Below are 18,195 nucleotides of genomic sequence, written 5' to 3'. Positions count from 1 at the left end.
GGCAAAAGGAGAGTAGAACAATGTCCTCGTTAACGTGAAATGCGGAAAATACCTGTGGTAGAAAAGACGGCCATGGACGGAGTACCACCTTGTCTTGATGGAACACCAAGAAGGGCTCCTTTCAGGAAAGAGCTGCCAGTTCCGAAACTCTTCGAATAGATTTAATGGCCACCAAACACGCCACTTTCCAGGAAAGCAAACAAAGGGAGACCTCTCTCAGAGGTTCGAATGGAGCGGCCTGGAGCGAACCTAGAACTAGGTTCAGGTCCCAAGAGTGCGAAGACGGCCGATAGGGAGGCACGGTGTGAGATACCCCTTGTATAAAGGTCTTGATCGGACCTAAGACGGCCAGTGTACGCTGGAAAAAAATGGATAGGGCTGAGACCTGCCCTTTCAGGGAGCTAAGAGCCATACCCAGTTCCAATCCGGACTGAAGAAACGCCAGTACCGCAGGAAGGGAGAACCTCCTGGGAGGAAGACCGCGTTCCTCACAGATGCGCAGGAAGGACTTCCAGGTCCGATAGTAAATCCTGTAAGAGGAGGGCTTCCTGGCTGTAGTCACAGTTCGAATGACCGCATCAGAAAAACCCCTCTGTTTCAACAGAAAGGTTTCAACAGCCACTCTGTTAAACGTAGCGTATCTAAACTCTGATGGAAGACTGGGCCCTGGGAGAGCAGGTCGGCTCTGAGCAGAAGAGGCCATGGAGCATCCCCCAGAAGAAGAATAAGCTCTGAGTACTAAGTTCGTCGAGGCCAGTCTGGGGCGATCAGGATTGTCTGGATTCCCTCCATCCTGATTCTGTGCAGGATCCGAAGCAGGAGTGGTAAGGGTGGGAACACATAAAGGAACGAGAAGCTGTCCCATGGTGCCACGAGAGCGTCTACGTCATACGCCGCTGGATCTCTTGCGCAAGACAAGAAGCATGGGAGCTTGTGATTGAGTCTGGATGCCATCAAGTCCACTTTCGGTCGTCCCCACCAGAGACAGAGAGCCTCGAACACCTCCGGATGGAGAGACCACTCCCCCGGGTCCACCGTTGTCCGGCTGAGAAAGTCTGCCGTTCAATTGTCCACTCCTGGAATGTAGACTGCCGAAATCACCGTAACATGGGAAACCGCCCACTGTAGAATCTTCACAGACTCCTGCATCACCGCAAGGCTGTGAATCCCCCCTTGGTGGTTGATAAAAGCCACAGCCGTGGCATTGTCCGATTGTACTCTGATCGGACGACCCTGCAGAAGGGGATTCCAATGGTGAAGGGACAGATAGATGGCCCAGAGTTCCAAGATGTTGATGGGCAGTTTGGACTCCGATAGAGACGCCCTGGACCGTCCGTGTGGTGAAGACCCCGACCCAACCGTGGAGGCTGGCGTCGGTTGTAATGATCGTCCATGTCACTGGAAGGAAGGATTTCCCCGTAGTCAGGTGCGCAATTGCGGTCCACCAACTGAGAGCTGCACGTGCTTGCCGAGACAGATGAATCCTGCAATCTAGAGAGTCTGGAGATTTGTCCCAGGATGACACAATGGCCCGCTGAAAACATCTGGTGTGGAATTGAGCGAAAGGTATGGCCTCGAAGGAGGCCACCATCACGTCCAGGACCTGCATACAATTGCGTACTGCAGCGCTGGAGTAGCAGACGCACCGACCTCTGAATGTCCAGTCTCTTGTTCAGTGGGAGGCGCACCACGGCTGCACCTGAATCTAATATCATGCCGAGAAACCTGACCTGAGTGGCGGGAGACAGGAAGGACTTCCACTGATTGACTATCCATCCGAAGCGTGATAGTGTGCTCAAAGTGATCCGAAGACTCTCCTCGCATTGAGAGACCGTAGGAGCCTTGATCAAGATGTCGTCCAGATATGGGAGAAGAGTAATGCCCCTGGATCACAGAAGGCCCAGAAGGGGAGCGAGTACCTTTGTGAACACTCGCGGAGCTGTCGCCAGGCCGAATGGCAGGGCGACAAACTGGTAATGGCACGAATGAATGGCAAACCGAAGAAAACGTTGATGAACAATTGCGATGGGGATGTGTAAGTAGGCATCCTGGATGTCTATGGACGCCATAAATTCCCCCTGTACCAACGAAGCAACCACGGAGCGACCACAAAGCGAATCGCTGAATGCGGAGGAAGCTGTTCACTATCTTGAGGTCCAATACTGAGCGGACATCGCCCTCCTTCTTGGGAACCACGAACAGGTTTGAATAAAAACCCATAAACCTTTCCTCTAAGGGTACCGGAGTTATCACCTCCCGTGAAAGAAGGGAACGAACTGCCTGAAAGAATGCGGCAGCCTGAACTGGATCCCTGGGAGGTTGAGAGAGGAAAAAACGGTTGGGCAGGATAGACTTGAACTCTATCTTGTAACCTGATGTAACGACCTCGAGTGCCCATGCATCCGAAATATGGGTCCGCCAAATCTCCTGAAACAGAAGATGACCCCCCCCCCACCTGTGAGGGAGGGGGGTCACACCTTCATGCTGAGCGGAACGAGGCTGCTGAGCCAGCGGACCGTAGGCCGGCTGGGGTTTAAAGGACGGACCCTTTCGCTGGTCCTGAGTGGATGGTCTAGCCGTAGAGGAGGCTGCCGGATGGGTGCCTGAAAACCGGCGAAAGGACTGGTAATGGGAGGATGGAACTGTAGGACGAAAGGAACGCTTCCCTTGGGTTGAGGCAGATGGGTGCTTTTCCCACCCGTTGCTTCCGAAATAATCTCATCCAGCCGGGCACCAAAGAGTCGAGACCCGGCAAAAGGAAGCCTCGAAAGCGAGCATTTAGAGGACGAATCTGCCGCTCAGACTTTTAGTCATAGCTCTCGGCGGATAGATAACGCGAGAGCCGAGGAACGGGCGACCATCGTCCCCGCATCCAGAGCCGCTTCACAGAGATATTTCCCTGCTTGGGAAATTTGTACCGCCAATGACTGAAGATCCGCAGGGGGAGATCAGTCGCAAGGTCTTGGTTCAAACGGAGGGCCCACTCCGAGACCGCCTTGGCTACCCATGCAGATGCGATTGGCCGTAAAGCTGAACCACTGGCCACAAAGATCGACTTAGAGAGCGAGTCAATGCACCTCTCTACCGGGTCCTGAAGAGAGGAGCAGTCCGCCATCGGGATAGCCGTGTTCTTAGCCAGGCGAGCAACCGGTGGGTCCACCTTCAGAGGTGAGGCCCATTTTTCCACGCAATCAGCTGGAAAAGGATAGAGCAAGTCCAAACGCTTTGGAACAATAAAGCGTAGAATGGGCTGGTCCCAAGCTTTTGCGACAACTACAGAAAAGTCGTTGTGTAATGGGAAGGACTTAGGGGTCTGCCTTGAACGCAAAAATGACACTCCCTGGTGGCTGGTGGAGGGAAATTCCTGCTGAACCTGGAAGATGTCACGGATAGTAGAAACCAAACTATCCAATCCACCATGGACGCAATCTGGGAAGACTGCTCCAGGTCCATCTCCGTATCCGAATCCTAAATCTCACCCTCCAATAGCGCGTCACCTAAGAGGGATGACATCTGTAATCGGGAACCGGGAGGGGGAGGGGATGCGGAGGCGCAGAGGAGGAATGGTGACCTGCTCTAGGAAGCTTGCTTCTGGTTTGTGCGCCTTGCGACGGTGTGGACTGCACCGATGGCGATTTCTCAACCAAACGACCCAGCAAACAAAGGGTGGAATGGGAGATTTTAGAGAGGTCTTGCCCAGTCAGGTTCCCCACAGCTAGGATGGCCCTGCACTTCTGTGGGCTGCTGTAAAATAGAGAGATGGCTCTGTGCAGGCCCATGACATGCAGAGCATAGTGATAGTGACTGGCCACGAAGGAACTTTGCTGAGCATGAAGTGCAGGCATAGTAGGTGGTATTGCAGGGTGCCTGAGAAAAGGTATTCGCCGGATCAGACATTGTGGCACAGATCTCTATGCTGGAGGGGGTAGCGATCTCCTACCAGAAAAATGGCGGTCCCAGGTCCTGTGTCTCACCCTGCAGCAGACGGAAGGAGGTACACGCAGTGCCGCGGCGGGAAAATAAGCTCCGCCCCCTCTGACGCTGAGAGGGACGGCAGATCAGGCCGGGAAAAAGCCACGCATGGAGCCGCCATGAGCCGGGGATGCAATAGAACTGTGCCCGGGAAGCAGGGGAGCAAGGCTGCCCTGGTCCACTTTGTCTTCTTGGGGGAGGCAGGGCAGTGGGACAACTGACACCGGCCAGCCTCCCAGGGAGACAGAGACGCCATGCGAATCTGTGCCCTATCCTGGAAACCTATGAAAAAATTTAGAATAAAATAAATCGAAAGAGCGCCACCCTGCTAAGCAGGGAGGTCTGCCTCCTACGACACTAAGGTAAAAACTGATGTGATCTCTCCAGGCTTGAGGGGGTATAGCCTGCAGGGGAGGAGCTATCAATTTTCAGCCTAGTGTCGACTCCTAGTGGCACTAGCAAGCTATACCCACGGTCCTGTGTCCCCCAATGATATGAGTGAGAAATTATTTTATTATTTATCAAACGGTTAATAAAAAGACTTGTTTTAAAAAAAAAAGAAATTACCAATTCTTATCCATATGCTGCTAAAAAAAAAAAAAAAAAAATCTGCACCATAACTTGACCTGTGGTACAATTTTTAAATACATAGAATTTACCTTGGGAAGTTTTCCTGTGAATTTATCCTTTTGCAATACAAGGTGAAAATTGCAGCAAATTCACAGCAGAATTTAACCCTTTCACGACTGCAATCTGTATATATATACGTGATAGCTGCACATACCCCGTGCAGCTACCACGTATATACACGTTCTGGCAGCTCTTTAATCCAAGCGCTGCAAAGCGCTTGGATTAAAGCTTCTGCCCCTGCCCTGCTGCTGTCACGGACAGCATACAGTGCAGTAATGCCGGCAAGGGAACAATCAGAGTGGCCCCTTGCCGGCAATCGATCCGATTGGTTAGTCTGTGCAGACTAACCAATCGGATCGCTGCAGTGTTAAAATGCCGGTTTCAGGCTCTGATCAGCGCTCTGCAGATCAGAGCTTGAAATCGGTAATGTGTCCTGAAGCCCCCGATCTGTGCCCCCTCCTTGTTCATGTCCTGCCCCCGATGCGGTCCGCCCCCTCCTGCACCGATCTGTGCCCCCTTCTTGTCCATCATCTTATCCTGCCCCCCCCCATGCGGTCCGCCCCCTCCTGCCCCGATCTGTAATTTGTAAAATGCTGCCCCCCCTCCCCCCTTTCCAGCGCTGCCCCCGATCGGTCCCCCTTGTGTGTGTGATGGCGGCGGCTCCATTCCTGAGCCGCCGCCATCAGCAGCGTGTGTCAGCTCTATGCTGACACTGCTGTAACCCCATAGATGCCGCAGTAGCAGCATCCAATCCATGGGGGTAATAGAGGGAGGGGGCCCCCTCTCTCTCAACCATCAGGGCTGCTGCGATCGCAGCGCCCGATGGTTGCCATGGCAACCGGACGCTTTGCAAAGGCGTCCGGTTGCCATGGTATAGGCGTCCAGTGCTGCCACCTACAGGCATCTGATTGTCTTATACTTTGCAATGCAAGAGCATTGCAAAGTATAGTACAACCATCAGCCCCACTGGATCTTCAAGATCCAAGAGGGAACTGATAAAAAAAAAAGAGAAAATAATAAAAGTAAAAATAAATAAATAAAAATGTAAAAAATAAATTTCCTTTTCCTATAAAAAAAACAAAAAAAAACAAACAAAAAACACACATATTAGGTGTCACCGCGTCCGTAACGACCATCTCTATAAATATATCACATCATCAACCCCGTCCAATAAACACCATAAAAAATAAAAACGGTGTAAAAAAATAAGCCATTTTTGTCACCTTACATCACAAAAAGTGCAACACCAAGCGATCAAAAAAGGCGAATATACCCCAAAATAGTACCAATCAAACCGTTACCTCATCCCGCAAAAAATGAGCCCATATTTAAGACAATCGCCCAAAAAATAAAAAAGCTATGGCTCTCAGACTATGGAGACACTAAAACATCATTTTTTTGGTTTCAGAAATGCTATTATTGTGTAAAACTTAAATAAATAAGAAAAAGTATACATATTGGGTATTGCCACATCCGTAATGATCTGCTCTATAAAACTGTCACATGACCTAACCCGTCAGATGAACGCTGTAAAAAAAAAAAAAAAAAAAATGTTCCAAAACAGCCAATTTTTGGGCCACCTTGTCCCATAAAGTGTAATAATGAATGATCAAAAAATCCTATGTACCCAAAAATGGTATCAATAAAAACCTCAACTCTTTCTGCAAAAAATGAGCCCCTGCACAAGACGATCGGTAGAAAAATAAAAAACATATGGCGTTCAGAAAACCAATCCAGCAAAATCTGCCTTCCAAAAACCATACGGTGTTCCTTTCCTTCTGCGCCCTGCCGTGCGCCCTTACATCAGTTTACGACCACATGTGGGGTGTTTCTGTAAACCGCAGAATCAGAGTAATAAATATTGAGTTTTGTTTGGCTGTTAACCCTTAATGTGTTAAAGAAAAAAATGTAATAAAATAGAAAATCTGCAAAAAAAGTGAAATTTAGAAATTTAATCTCCATTTTCCTTTAATTCTTGTGGAACACCTAAAGGGTTAATAATGTTTGTAAAATTGGTTTTAAATAACTTGAGGGGTGTAGTTTCTACAATGGGGTCATTTATGGGGGGTTTCCACTATGTAAGCCCCACAAAGTGACTTCAGACCTGAACTAGTCCTTAAAAAGTGGGTTTTGGAAATTTTCTTAAAAATTTTAAGAATTGCTTCTAAAATTCTAAGCCTTCTAACGTCCTAAAAAAATAAAATAACATTTCCAAAATGATGCCAACATAAAGTAGACATATGGGGAATGTTATGTAATAAATATTTTATGAGGTATCACTTTCTGTTTTAGAAGCAGAGAAATTGAAATTTAGAAAATTGCAAATTTTTTAAATTTTTTGGTAAATTTGGGATTTAAAAAAAAAAAAAGGAGATATATATTGACTCAAATTTATGACTGTCATGAAGTACAATGTGTCACGAGAAAACAATCTCAGAATGGCGTGGATAAGTAAAAGTGTTCCAAAGCTATTACAACTTAAAGTGACGCATGTCAGATTTGTAAATTTTGACTTGGACACTGGGGCATCAATGACCTTTGGTCATGAAAGGGTTAAGCAAAATCCGCATCAGAATTTCCATTATGAAAAATCTGTCATGTGTGGCTATACCATTATAGTCTAAAAAATATGGTGATTTTTCCGTATGTCTTGTCAAGCGTATGACATGACTAGGGTTGTTTCGATACCAAAAGTTTGATTCGGTTTCAATACCATAAAAAAGTATTGCGATACTCGATACCACGCAAAAAAAATATAATGCCAAAAAAAGCAGCGTGCATTCCGCATTTTATGGAACGTCTGGCCCATAATAGAACAGTACTATCCTATTTTTTGGGGGGACAAGGCGAATTAAAAAAAAAAAATGGTGAAAGGCACAGATTATTATTATTTTTTTTTTTTCATTTTTAATTTTTACGGCGATCACCGCATAGGAGATATTTTTTAATATTTTAATAGTTTGGTGATATGTAATATTTTATTATTTATTGTTTACATATTTTATATATGTAAAATTGGGAAAGGGGGTGATTTATTCTTAATATTATTTTTTTTTTACAGTTTATTTAATAACTATTTCCCCCCTTAGGGGCTAGAAACTTGGGATCTTTTAATCCCTTGTCTATTCACCCTAATAGAGCTCTATTAGGGTGAATAGGACTTCACACGCTCCCTACTGCCCTGTGCATAGTACACACAGCAGCAGGGAGCTGACCATGGCAGCCAGGGCTTCAGTAGCGTCCTGGCTGCCATGGTAACCGATCGGAGACCCGCAATTACACTGCTGGGGCTCCGATCAGAAGCTGCCACTGCCACCAATGTTCTTAATACTTAATATACAAATACAGCCGGCGGCAGAAACACATTGCTGGCACCCGACCTCTGACAGGGTGCTGCGATCCGCGGCAATTAACCCCTCAGGTGCCGCACCTAAGGGGTTAACTGCCGCGTATCGCAGCGCCCTGTCGGAGGCAGCAATGTGTTTCTGCCGCCACCTGCATTTGTAATGTTTTAAACGTTAGTTATCATTGGTGGCGCAGTGGCCACAGCCCCTCCCCTCCTCCTCCCCTCTGAGCTTTCATTGGAAACAGCAGCAGTACAGAGGGGAGGAAGAGACTGCTTCCTTCTTCCCTGTGCTGCTGAGAGCAGCGCGATCCATATTCTCTGATACTGGGCTGTGCAGTAGCACAGCCTAGTACCGATAAATAACAAATCCCGGTATCATATCGATACCGGGCTAAAAGTATCGATTGGGTATCGAAAGTTCGATACCCAAAACAACCCTAGACATGACTACCACTGGGATTGCACTAGCAGCTAACTGGGCTTAGCACAATCCAAGTGGAAAAGGCAAAAGTGCTGGATAAAGCTATTCAGCCCCAATATCTTATCTAAATTGAGCGTCACATCAGTTACTTTAAGCTCTGTGAAAATAGTCTTACACAATGTAAGAATATGCAGCAATCTCTCCATTTGTACTGCTGCACACTGGCAAACGTATAGTATAAAAGGAATAGCTCACCTGGGATTTTTGGATAACATGACTGGCCTCAAGCTGGATAGAAAACTTCACACCTAGTTCAGATGAGAATGAACTCATTGGAGACAATGTGCCTGAAGTGAGGACAATAGTTCGAGCATTGCCACTTAGATCAGAAAATGCCTGCAATAAGGAAGAAAAAAACAATGGGAATTATCAGCATAAATTCAACCCTAATTACTAGAGACACAGAATCAGATATATCACTAAAAGGTTGATAAATGCATAACATAAAACTAATTATGTGTCATTTAAAAAATATTTTAGCCAGACTCCTACCCAATACAAAGACCATTCTGGTATGATGAGAGACCACAATACAACTCCAAAGGAATTTATGATGATGTCCATAATAAAATAACCAAAAACTTGTTAAATTTTTGATTAGTTTCTAAATTTCGGAAGCAGTGTAGCACAGAGAGTTTGTCCATTTCCATAAAATCATTCATCCCTGCTTTTAAACACGCTGGATGCAGAGGTAAGGTTCCAACTGGATAGTTTTGGGGAACCTTAACTCTTGAGACAGAGGATCACACACTTAGGAATTTCCTGTAGATATGTCATAAATGCCTGTGATGGGACAGTCACCAATCCTATCATTTCATTTCCCTCCCTTTTGTCCCTACTAAAATTTTTCTCAGATGCATCAGGCCTACTAGTCAATCAATCTAAGTCGGAGCTTTTGTTGGGTAATGTCACCTCTCAGGTTTCCGAGATTCTTCGGAGCGAGTTTCCATTTCAACACAACACGCACTTCCTTCCATATTTGGGCATATCGCTGACCAAAACACTTAACACCCTGTATAAATATAATTATCTTCCCATGTTCACTCAAATACGGAGGGACCTGCAGTCATGGGAATCTCTTCCAGTTTCCTGGGTGGGTAAGATCCATATAGTAAGAATGGTGGTCCTTCCACGGCTACTATACCTATTCCACACCCTACTGATCCCAGTCCCAGCGTCAGACCTGGGAGCTCTCCAGGCGGACATCCTTAAATTTATTTGGGCCCATAAACGAGCTCGTATTTCTAAGCTTGTTATGTGTCGTCATAAGGCTTGTGGTGGCCTTTCAGTGCCAGACTTAGCTCAGTATTACAGGGCTGCCAGATTAGCTCAACTATTTCTGACTCATCTCCCTACACAGGCTCAGCCTATATGGGTTTCCCTTGAACAATCGCTGCTGGGGCCGTTCTCCTGGAGAGCCCTTATTTGGACCACCTCCTCATTACCCTCCTCACTCCGTACCAAATCCCAACTCTCATATTACGCTTTGCTCCTATGGAGATCCATTAGGTTCAAGCGCTCCCTCCAATCTAAACCGTCCCCCTTAGAATATTTTTGGGGTAATCCGGCTTTCTCCCCTGGACTCCAATCTGGGGCTTTCTCATGGTGGGTCGAAAAAAAATTGTGCTCCCTCCGGGATTTCCTAGTTCGGGGTAAAGTCTTAACTATGTCTGATTTCCTTGAGAAATTCACCCCTCCAGTTTGTGAGCAATTCAATGTCCGGAGAGTATTCTTCTTCCTTCACTCCCTAAAGAATGGCTCACATAATATTGATTATACACCTTTTGAAAGGCTAATGTCCTTCTCTCTACATAAGCAGGGTTTATTGTCCCGGATTTACTCGGCTCTCACTACACCTCCAGAGGATTCTAAGCTTCGTTATATGTTGGAATGGGAGGCTGATCTGTTAGAGGAATTCAGTGTATCTAGGTGGCACCAACGTTCCCAGACACTCTCTAAAGGGTCGTGGCAAACTACCCTGGCAGAGACCTCTATTAAGATTCTCCACCGGACATATTTGGTTCCTGCCAAATTGCACCACTTCTACCCAGAAGTCCCCTCTACTTGCTTCCGGGGTTGTGGGGAGGAGGGCACGATGTTCCACACGTGGTGGACGTGTCCCATGGTTTCCAGGTTATGGGGTCGCATTTGTGATCTGCTCTCATCCTTGTTGGAGCACACCCTCCCCCTTACACCCCCGGTATTTCTGCTTGGAGACAAGCCATCTAAACTAACGAATGCTAGGTTCAAGTTAGCCCAATTCATCCTGCTTGATACTAGGATACATATTGCTTCTCAGTGGCGTTCCTCAATTTTGAGCTACCAAGCGGTGATTGATAGAGTTAATAGGATTTACCAATACGAACGGATGTCAGCTATCCGCTCTGATACTTTTCCCTTGTTTGAGACTGTCTGGGAGCCTTGGTCGTCCTCTCCCCACTCTGCCAATCTTTCGCTCTACTCTGAACTTTGATAGGTTACAGTGTATATCGTATGCAACTAAGGGATGGAGGTAAATATGGGCCTGCTTTTTGCTGATCGCCATCTAAGACTTAACTCACGTAATTTTGAACTGCATGACTGCTACCCCTGACTAATTGATATTTTCCTTATTTTTGATTAATTTATTCTATGTCTTTTTGTTCTTTGTATTATTTGTTTATGCCTACTTGACTGGACGTTATGTCCTTTATTTTATGCACAATGTACTATGTACCTTATTATTGTGAAAAACTTTAATAAACATCATTGAAACATAAATGCCTGTGATGGGAATACCTATTTAAGGCTGCACTTTGTTTTCACACTCTTCAGGTCTGTCAAGATAGGAGTTAATGTCTAAACACATAATTTGGCACAATTTATGCACTTGATAATGATGGCATATTATTCTTAGCTGCACTGTTCTCAAGTGCATCCATACCAGCAAAAGACACATATCTATCAAAGCAGAATAGGCTGAAATAGAGTATAATTTACCACTGCTGGGTTCAAGCACCAGAAGTTTAGTGTGTAAAGCAGAGTTCTCTGACGAACACTTCTCCGGTTTTTTGGTCTTGCAAAAAATCCATTTTCATCTGCTACATCTTGTTTGTTTGTCCATGTGTAAACCTGCTGCAAGGCAATCCTGTAATCCTCTGCAAATCTAAAAACATGAGTGTAACAAACTGTAATAAACTGCTTAAATGGTATAATCACACCATCAAATTCGTTTCAAGAACATCTGTCTCCAAGACGCTATTTTTCTGCTTGCATATAATTTTTGAATAAGGCTAGAGTGTAGGGACCCGGGCTACTTGAGAAACCTTGTCGTGGTGTCCGGGCTTAAGACATGTTCTACACCGTAGGACATGTTGACTAATCTCTCAATTTTAAAATCAGTTTGAGAATTAGTGAGACTGCAGAGTGCACCTATGTTTGTTATTGTTTTGTTATATAGTTCCACACTTGCGCTAAATCTATCCGGCAGAGGAACCGCACTTATGCCGGAAATTGGCCAAAGACCCCCAGATCCCATTATAGTTAATAGGGTCTGGCGGTGATTTGCAGTATCTGGCTAGGCCGGATATGAAGAACTACGCCAGGCTGTTCCTCTGCCGGCGCAGCTTGCCAGATAACTTGAGCGTGTGGAACTAGACTAACAGAACATATTTTGTGATGGATGTTTCTTCATGCATCTGTATGCTGATTGACTGTGTGAACGTGGCCTTAGGGTCCATTACCGGGTCCGCATCCTTTCCGCACTTTTACGGAACAGGTGCGGACCCATTCATTTTCAATGGGGCCGCATCCGCACTTCCGTTCCGCAGCCCGCAAAAAAATAGAACATGTCCTATTCTTGTCCACAGCCACGGACAAGAAAAGGCATTTCTATCATAGTGCCGGCCATGTGAACGCACCCTTACTCTTCAGAATTTCATCCGTATCTTTATCACAATGGCTATTCATCAATATTGAAGCATCCCATATGGGCATAAACACTGGCTTAACAGGCCATAGGAAATGAGAAATGAACAACTGCTTTTTAGGTAAACTATTAGGTTGCTATTACATTTGCATTTGCAGTTGCGGTCCAGACCGCATTTGGTTTTGCGGATTCGAAGTTTGCTGATCTGCAATTTGTGGACCACAAAACGGATACAGTCGTCTGCTACCAGCGGCTGCCTGCCAGGAGCACCAGATACTAATGCACCTGGTAGGCAGCCACTCTCCAGAATTCAACTGTATCGCCATCCTCAGGAAGATGATACAGTTGAATACTGTGGTGAGGGTAGAAGCATTTTGTGGTGCACTGTGTATTTGTTTCTGCTGAAGCGGTGTTTTGTGCTACATTTAGGTATTTGGTTCTGTTGGGGTGGTATTTTGTGCTGCACTATGGTATTGCTGTCCCCACCTACTTCTGTGGTCCCTGCCTTGCTTTCTGTCAGTTTGGACCCACCTCCAACATGGGGCATCTTTTAGGTTTTTCTTCCAGAGCCACTTTAGAGTCACCGTCCGCCACTGATTTTGAGTGTTTTAGTTCAGGAGATTTAGGATCTCAATTACTGGAGTGGGTAAGGGGTCATGTTACTGTATGTAAGGGGTCATGTTGAATGCATTTACATATCCAAACACCTATATTTGCTGCTGTGAACTATTATGCGTTTACATTAATACATGGTATTGTATGTTTACAACGGCATGCCAATATAATATGTATTGACATTCGCATCTATTTATATTATTAAATACAATACATCACAGAAGGAAAATTTGCATGGCTTGCGATTATTCGTACTATGTACAGTTTTAAAATTGAAAAATATTAATAAAAATCATCTGAGGCACTGTGTTAGCCCATACTCCTTTCCCACAAAGCCACACCCCTTTCATATTAAGCCACTCCCCTTGTCAAACTAAGCTCAGATCCCCTTGCAGTTGCAACGGCGAGCAGGTAAACAGTGAAGAGAAGGCAGCGTTAGTACAAGCGCTGCCTCCTCTTCAAAGAGCTGAGGAATGGTCATCAATTTAAAAAAAGCGGAAAACCCCTTTAAGTACAATGGACAACTTTCAAGGAGACAGATGTCTTGTATGCTCACTGATCTGATGAATATTAAATGTTATATTTGTTATAAAACTATATCTGGCGTACACTAACCTGTTGTTTTCACGAAACAGATAGTCTAAGACAACAAAGAGTCCTTTCAATACCATTTGTGTTGGAGGGCTAAGAGTTGGAATTTTCACTACAGATTCCTGTCCATTTAGCAAGGTTGTCTTTTCCTCCTTTTCAATTACAGCAGCCAGATTTCCCTAAAAAAACAAAAAAAATAAACAACAACAAAAAAACAAATACAACTGTGGTGTCATTAAAACGGATGCAAATTCCTAAACAGCAAAAAAGTTAAATTATAAATTTCTGCCATAGTTTTTATGTCCATGAAAAGCACAATATTGATTCTTACCTTAAGCATAGGAAACGTTGCATTAGTTATACCCATGGCATGGAAAACTGAAAGAATCTCTTTACCGTGCCACACTTTACATGACGATTCGTAATCTCTTTCCACCAAATTGTCAGCACATTGCTTTATCCAACTAGAAAATGAATAATAGAAATGAGGCTTTTTCTATATTTTGCCAGTTACAGTTAGATTAATTTATTATTATTATTTGTATTGCTATGATGTCCGTACAGATATGTCGATTTTGCTACTCCCCATGCAAATGTTATTTAGTAAAATGTGATTACTACTACATGATAACCTATGAAATAAAAATTAGATAGGTAACACATATGCCTAACCATTTCTCCCAGGAAATAACTTACTGGCTTAGATTGTAACAAACCCCTCGTAAGGGTTCATGGTCGCTGGGTCTGATACCATGGATAACCATGCTGTCTATTTCATCTCGAGCAAACAGCAACTGGGCTTCAGTAACACTAAAACTAGCAGACTCCCGGGCACAGTCCTCCATGTTGTGGGCCTCATCTAGGATTACCACCTGGTCTTTCAAGCAAATATTCATCTAGAAAACAAATCCATGATAAAGTTAAACCCAAGTAATGCATACATATGTAACAGAAATCACTGTATGTGCAATAGGAGCTCATTTTTATTTTGGTGGCCATTATCAAAGCATGTTTTACAGAAATATATAAAATACTGAGACCCTCCCCCAACCTAGTAAAGTAAATGACAAAGTAAGGCTGAGTTCACATCACCATTTAGCTTTCCGTACTTTTTTTTCCCATCTAAAAAAAAAACGGATCTCAGATGGAAATGGCTTAAACAGATGACAACTGATGCAACAGGATCTGTTTTTTACAGGATGATGTAAAAAAAAAAAAAAAAAAAACGGATCCTATGCATAACTGATGAAACAGAATCCATTTTTTTTTCTCTGACGGATCAGAAGAACGGAAAGCTAAATGGTGATATTAATATGCACACGACCATATGTATTTTGCGGTCCCCAAAAAATGGATCCGCAAAAAATACGTCTGACGTCCGCCAAAAAAAACGGAACGGACATGGAAAGAAAATGTGATCGTGTGCATGAGCCCTTAGTAAGAAAAAAAAATTCCCCAAATCATCTTTTAGCATCCATTTGCTTCTTTTCTGCTGGAGGCAGAGCCTAAACAAATAGTTACAAATGACCATTAAATGTCGATAATCTCTCTATGTAATGGGATTGAGCCACACAAGTATCTATGTCTGCACTTTGAGTCCCTGTGGTCTTGTTTTCATCTTCCCACAGGAAACTAAGAAAAGGATGCCAAGACACTCCTTTAATCCTTCCACCCATTTACCAACCACTGGAGGAGCGAAAAGAGCTGTGTAATAATATGGTTTAAAACGTAACTTTTATTAACAAAACGCTAAGATAGTAATCCCTATTTTCTAGAAATCAACCATGTATGTCTATACATGCCATATGTCACAGGAAAGATCATTTAAAGGGAACCTGTCATCAACTTTTCACTGACCTCACAGAGCGCAGAATAAACTAGTGACAGAAATGCTGATTTCAGCGGTGCGTCACTCATGAGCAAAAAGTAAGTGGTTGCTGAGAACCAACATCATAATCATTACAGCCCGTGCCTTGAAAAGAGTCAAATCTACCTGAGAAGAGTCATGGTTATTCATAATCTCCTGCTCTCTCACCCATCTGCTGATGATTGTCAGTTCTATCCTAGAGAGAAAGAGAGAAAACTAGGTAGAAGACTGTCAGTCATCAGAAGGTGGGCGGGAGAGCAGGAATTCATGGATAATCATGACTTCTCAGATGGCCGTGACTCTTTTCCAGGTCCAGTCTGCAATGATTGTGATGTTGGTTCTCGGCAACTACTTACTTTTAACTTATAAGTGACCGACCGCTGAAATCAACTCACCTGTCTCTACTTTATACTGCCGCTAGTATGGGCAGCAGAAAGTTGATGACAGGTTCCCTTTAAAGGGCTTCTGTCACCCCCCATTTAGCAATTTTTGGTATCGGACATTAGCTATTTGCTAATGTCAGATGAGTCCATACATAACACTGTTACCTGTCTCTGTGCTGTAATTTCAGTAAAAATCGTACTTTTATCATATGCAAATTACTTCGCTACCAGCAAGTTGGGCAGTTACTTGCTGGTAGCCGCCGCATCCTAGGACTATAAACACGCCCCCTCCTCCACTTGATCGACAGGGCCAGCGAGCGCTCTCCTCCTCTCGCTGGCCCTCTCTGCCCATAAAATCCTGTGCCGTACCGGTCCTCATTCGGCGTGCTTCTTTTCCGGGTGTAGGCTGACGTCATCGGCGCAGGCGCACTGAGGAAGGAGCGGGCAAGCAAGCGTCCTTCTCTCAGAGCGCCTGCGCCGAATGAGGACCGGTACGGCGCAGGATTTGTCCAATACCGAAAATTGCTAAATGGGGGGTGACAAGCCCTTTAATAGAGTCTTTTTATTGTCAGAGGTCATTTCGCTTGAAAATGCAGGTGCATTTGGTAACTGGTCACTGTCACCCATACAACTTGCCTCTTTAATACGAGACAGACAAGTGCTATTCAAAATAGCTCCTATTTCTGGCTAGGCTGTATGATAAAACTAACTCTCAGCCGGATATGAGCAGAGCACTCGCCCTGAAAAGGCCGACCCCTGATCCAGAAGAGGATACCTTCCCCTATACTGTCTGTCTTGCCCTACAGTATATATACGCCTACATATATATGTGCCTTTTGGTAGTCTTATACCAGCTCATCAGGGGGCACTGACAGCATGGCATTCCAGACAGAGAGTAAATGCAGTGGCAAGGATTTAGTATACTAGAAAAGGTTATGTAAGCAAGTACTATACTGTCTTATAGCCTGTTGTTGTAAGATTTACCAAATCTCACGAGAACAACGCTCCTCCCTGGCTGAGGAGTGGTCCACAGTGATTGGACAGCATCACAGCCTGGTAGAAGGAGACACTCGCTGAGAAAAGCTGGTGTCTGCTCCTCCCTGTACCGATGCTCTGGGTCTTTACAGGAACACAGCTGCAGCAGCCTCAGATCAAACAGGAGGACCGAGGCCATCCAGCTCCATGCTAGGGGGAGGCAGTGCACGGCTGGGAGCACTTAGCCTGGTTTTTGAGCTCTCAGACGTCTTGGTCATATCTGAGAGGTAAAATGTGTGTGACTGAAGTTCTTTATATACCCGACTGCAGACAAATATTTACCTTAGAAGGTTGGGGAGGGGTTAAAGAGGCAAATTGTGTGGGTGGCACTGACCTTTTGCCTACAGTTACCAAATGCACCTGCATTTTCAAGAGAAATAACCTCTGACAATAAAAAGAATCTATTAGATCAATGATGGTGAACCGTTTAGAGACCCAGTGCCCAAACTGCAACCCAAAACCCACTTATTTATCACAAAGTGCCAACACAGTGATTTACCCAGAATACCAATATATTATATCTTCCATGTACTTTATCATTTAGCTATAATAGCCTGCCTACATTCAATGTGCTGCCTATGCCGTTCATAGTGTGCCCTACGCTGATGAATGGCAGGAAGTCTAAGGCATATTGGTACACCATAGACTTTTTTTAAGAGAGCGGGTGCCCACAGAGAGGGCTCCGAGTGTTGCCTCTGGCACCCGTGCCATAGGTTCACCACCACTGTATTAGATGATTCTTCCCATGATGACATATATAGATATACATATGCCTGCATGATTGATTTGTAGAAAATAGGGCTCATCATCTTAGTATTTTGTTAATAAAGGTAAGTTTTAAAACATAATATTACACAATTCTTTCTCTATAGTGTTCGGATATTCAATACAGAGAGACATCATATACCCTTTAGGTGTAATTGCACATCCCAGTGGGTCAAATATATACGAATCTTTGGCCATGCTGCTTAAACCAAAGGGTGCCCATGGAGGAGATTCTCAGGTTCAAACTGGTGATGATAGAGCAAAGTGGAATAACTGTGCCCTCCTCCCAAGAAGTCCCATACCTCAGCCACATGTGCTGCCTCCACGATATATATGGCAAAAGGACATTAATGCGTTTCTAATTTGAATAAGTACATAGTAAGTGCTTCAAGATCAATTATATCAAATTCTGCTCCTCAAGATTTTCTATATTTAAAATTTGCATGTAACATGGTGGGAAACAAATGTGGAAGTTATTATTTATTGCTCCTTTTATTTTAATCTTCAGTCATAATTACTCAGTTGAAGGGATTGACAGTTTTAAAAAACATAATAATTTTAAGACATCGGTAGCTTGTTCTAAGCTTTCTACGCTTCAGCACC

General features: G+C 44.5%; 1 protein-coding gene across 2 annotated transcripts in view; it reads right to left on the bottom strand.

The window, feature by feature from the left end:
* BRIP1 (BRCA1 interacting helicase 1) overlaps window positions 1-18,195 on the bottom strand; it is a 357,704-nt gene that overhangs the window by 179,388 nt on the left and 160,121 nt on the right. For both annotated transcript variants that reach the window (XM_040424676.1, XM_040424677.1), the window contains 5 exons: window positions 14,239-14,438; window positions 13,874-14,006; window positions 13,567-13,721; window positions 11,409-11,574; window positions 8,625-8,765 (listed from right to left, as the gene is read on the bottom strand). In XM_040424676.1, the coding sequence (XP_040280610.1) occupies window positions 8,625-8,765; window positions 11,409-11,574; window positions 13,567-13,721; window positions 13,874-14,006; window positions 14,239-14,438 (795 nt within the window). The remainder of the gene's footprint in view (window positions 1-8,624; window positions 8,766-11,408; window positions 11,575-13,566; window positions 13,722-13,873; window positions 14,007-14,238; window positions 14,439-18,195) is intronic.

The sequence above is a fragment of the Bufo bufo genome, chromosome 3 (genome assembly GCF_905171765.1).
Source record: "Bufo bufo chromosome 3, aBufBuf1.1, whole genome shotgun sequence".
Classification (NCBI taxonomy): domain Eukaryota; kingdom Metazoa; phylum Chordata; class Amphibia; order Anura; family Bufonidae; genus Bufo; species Bufo bufo.
The sequence above is the reverse complement of the archived record's forward strand: the minus strand, read 5'-3'. Positions and strand labels throughout refer to the sequence as shown.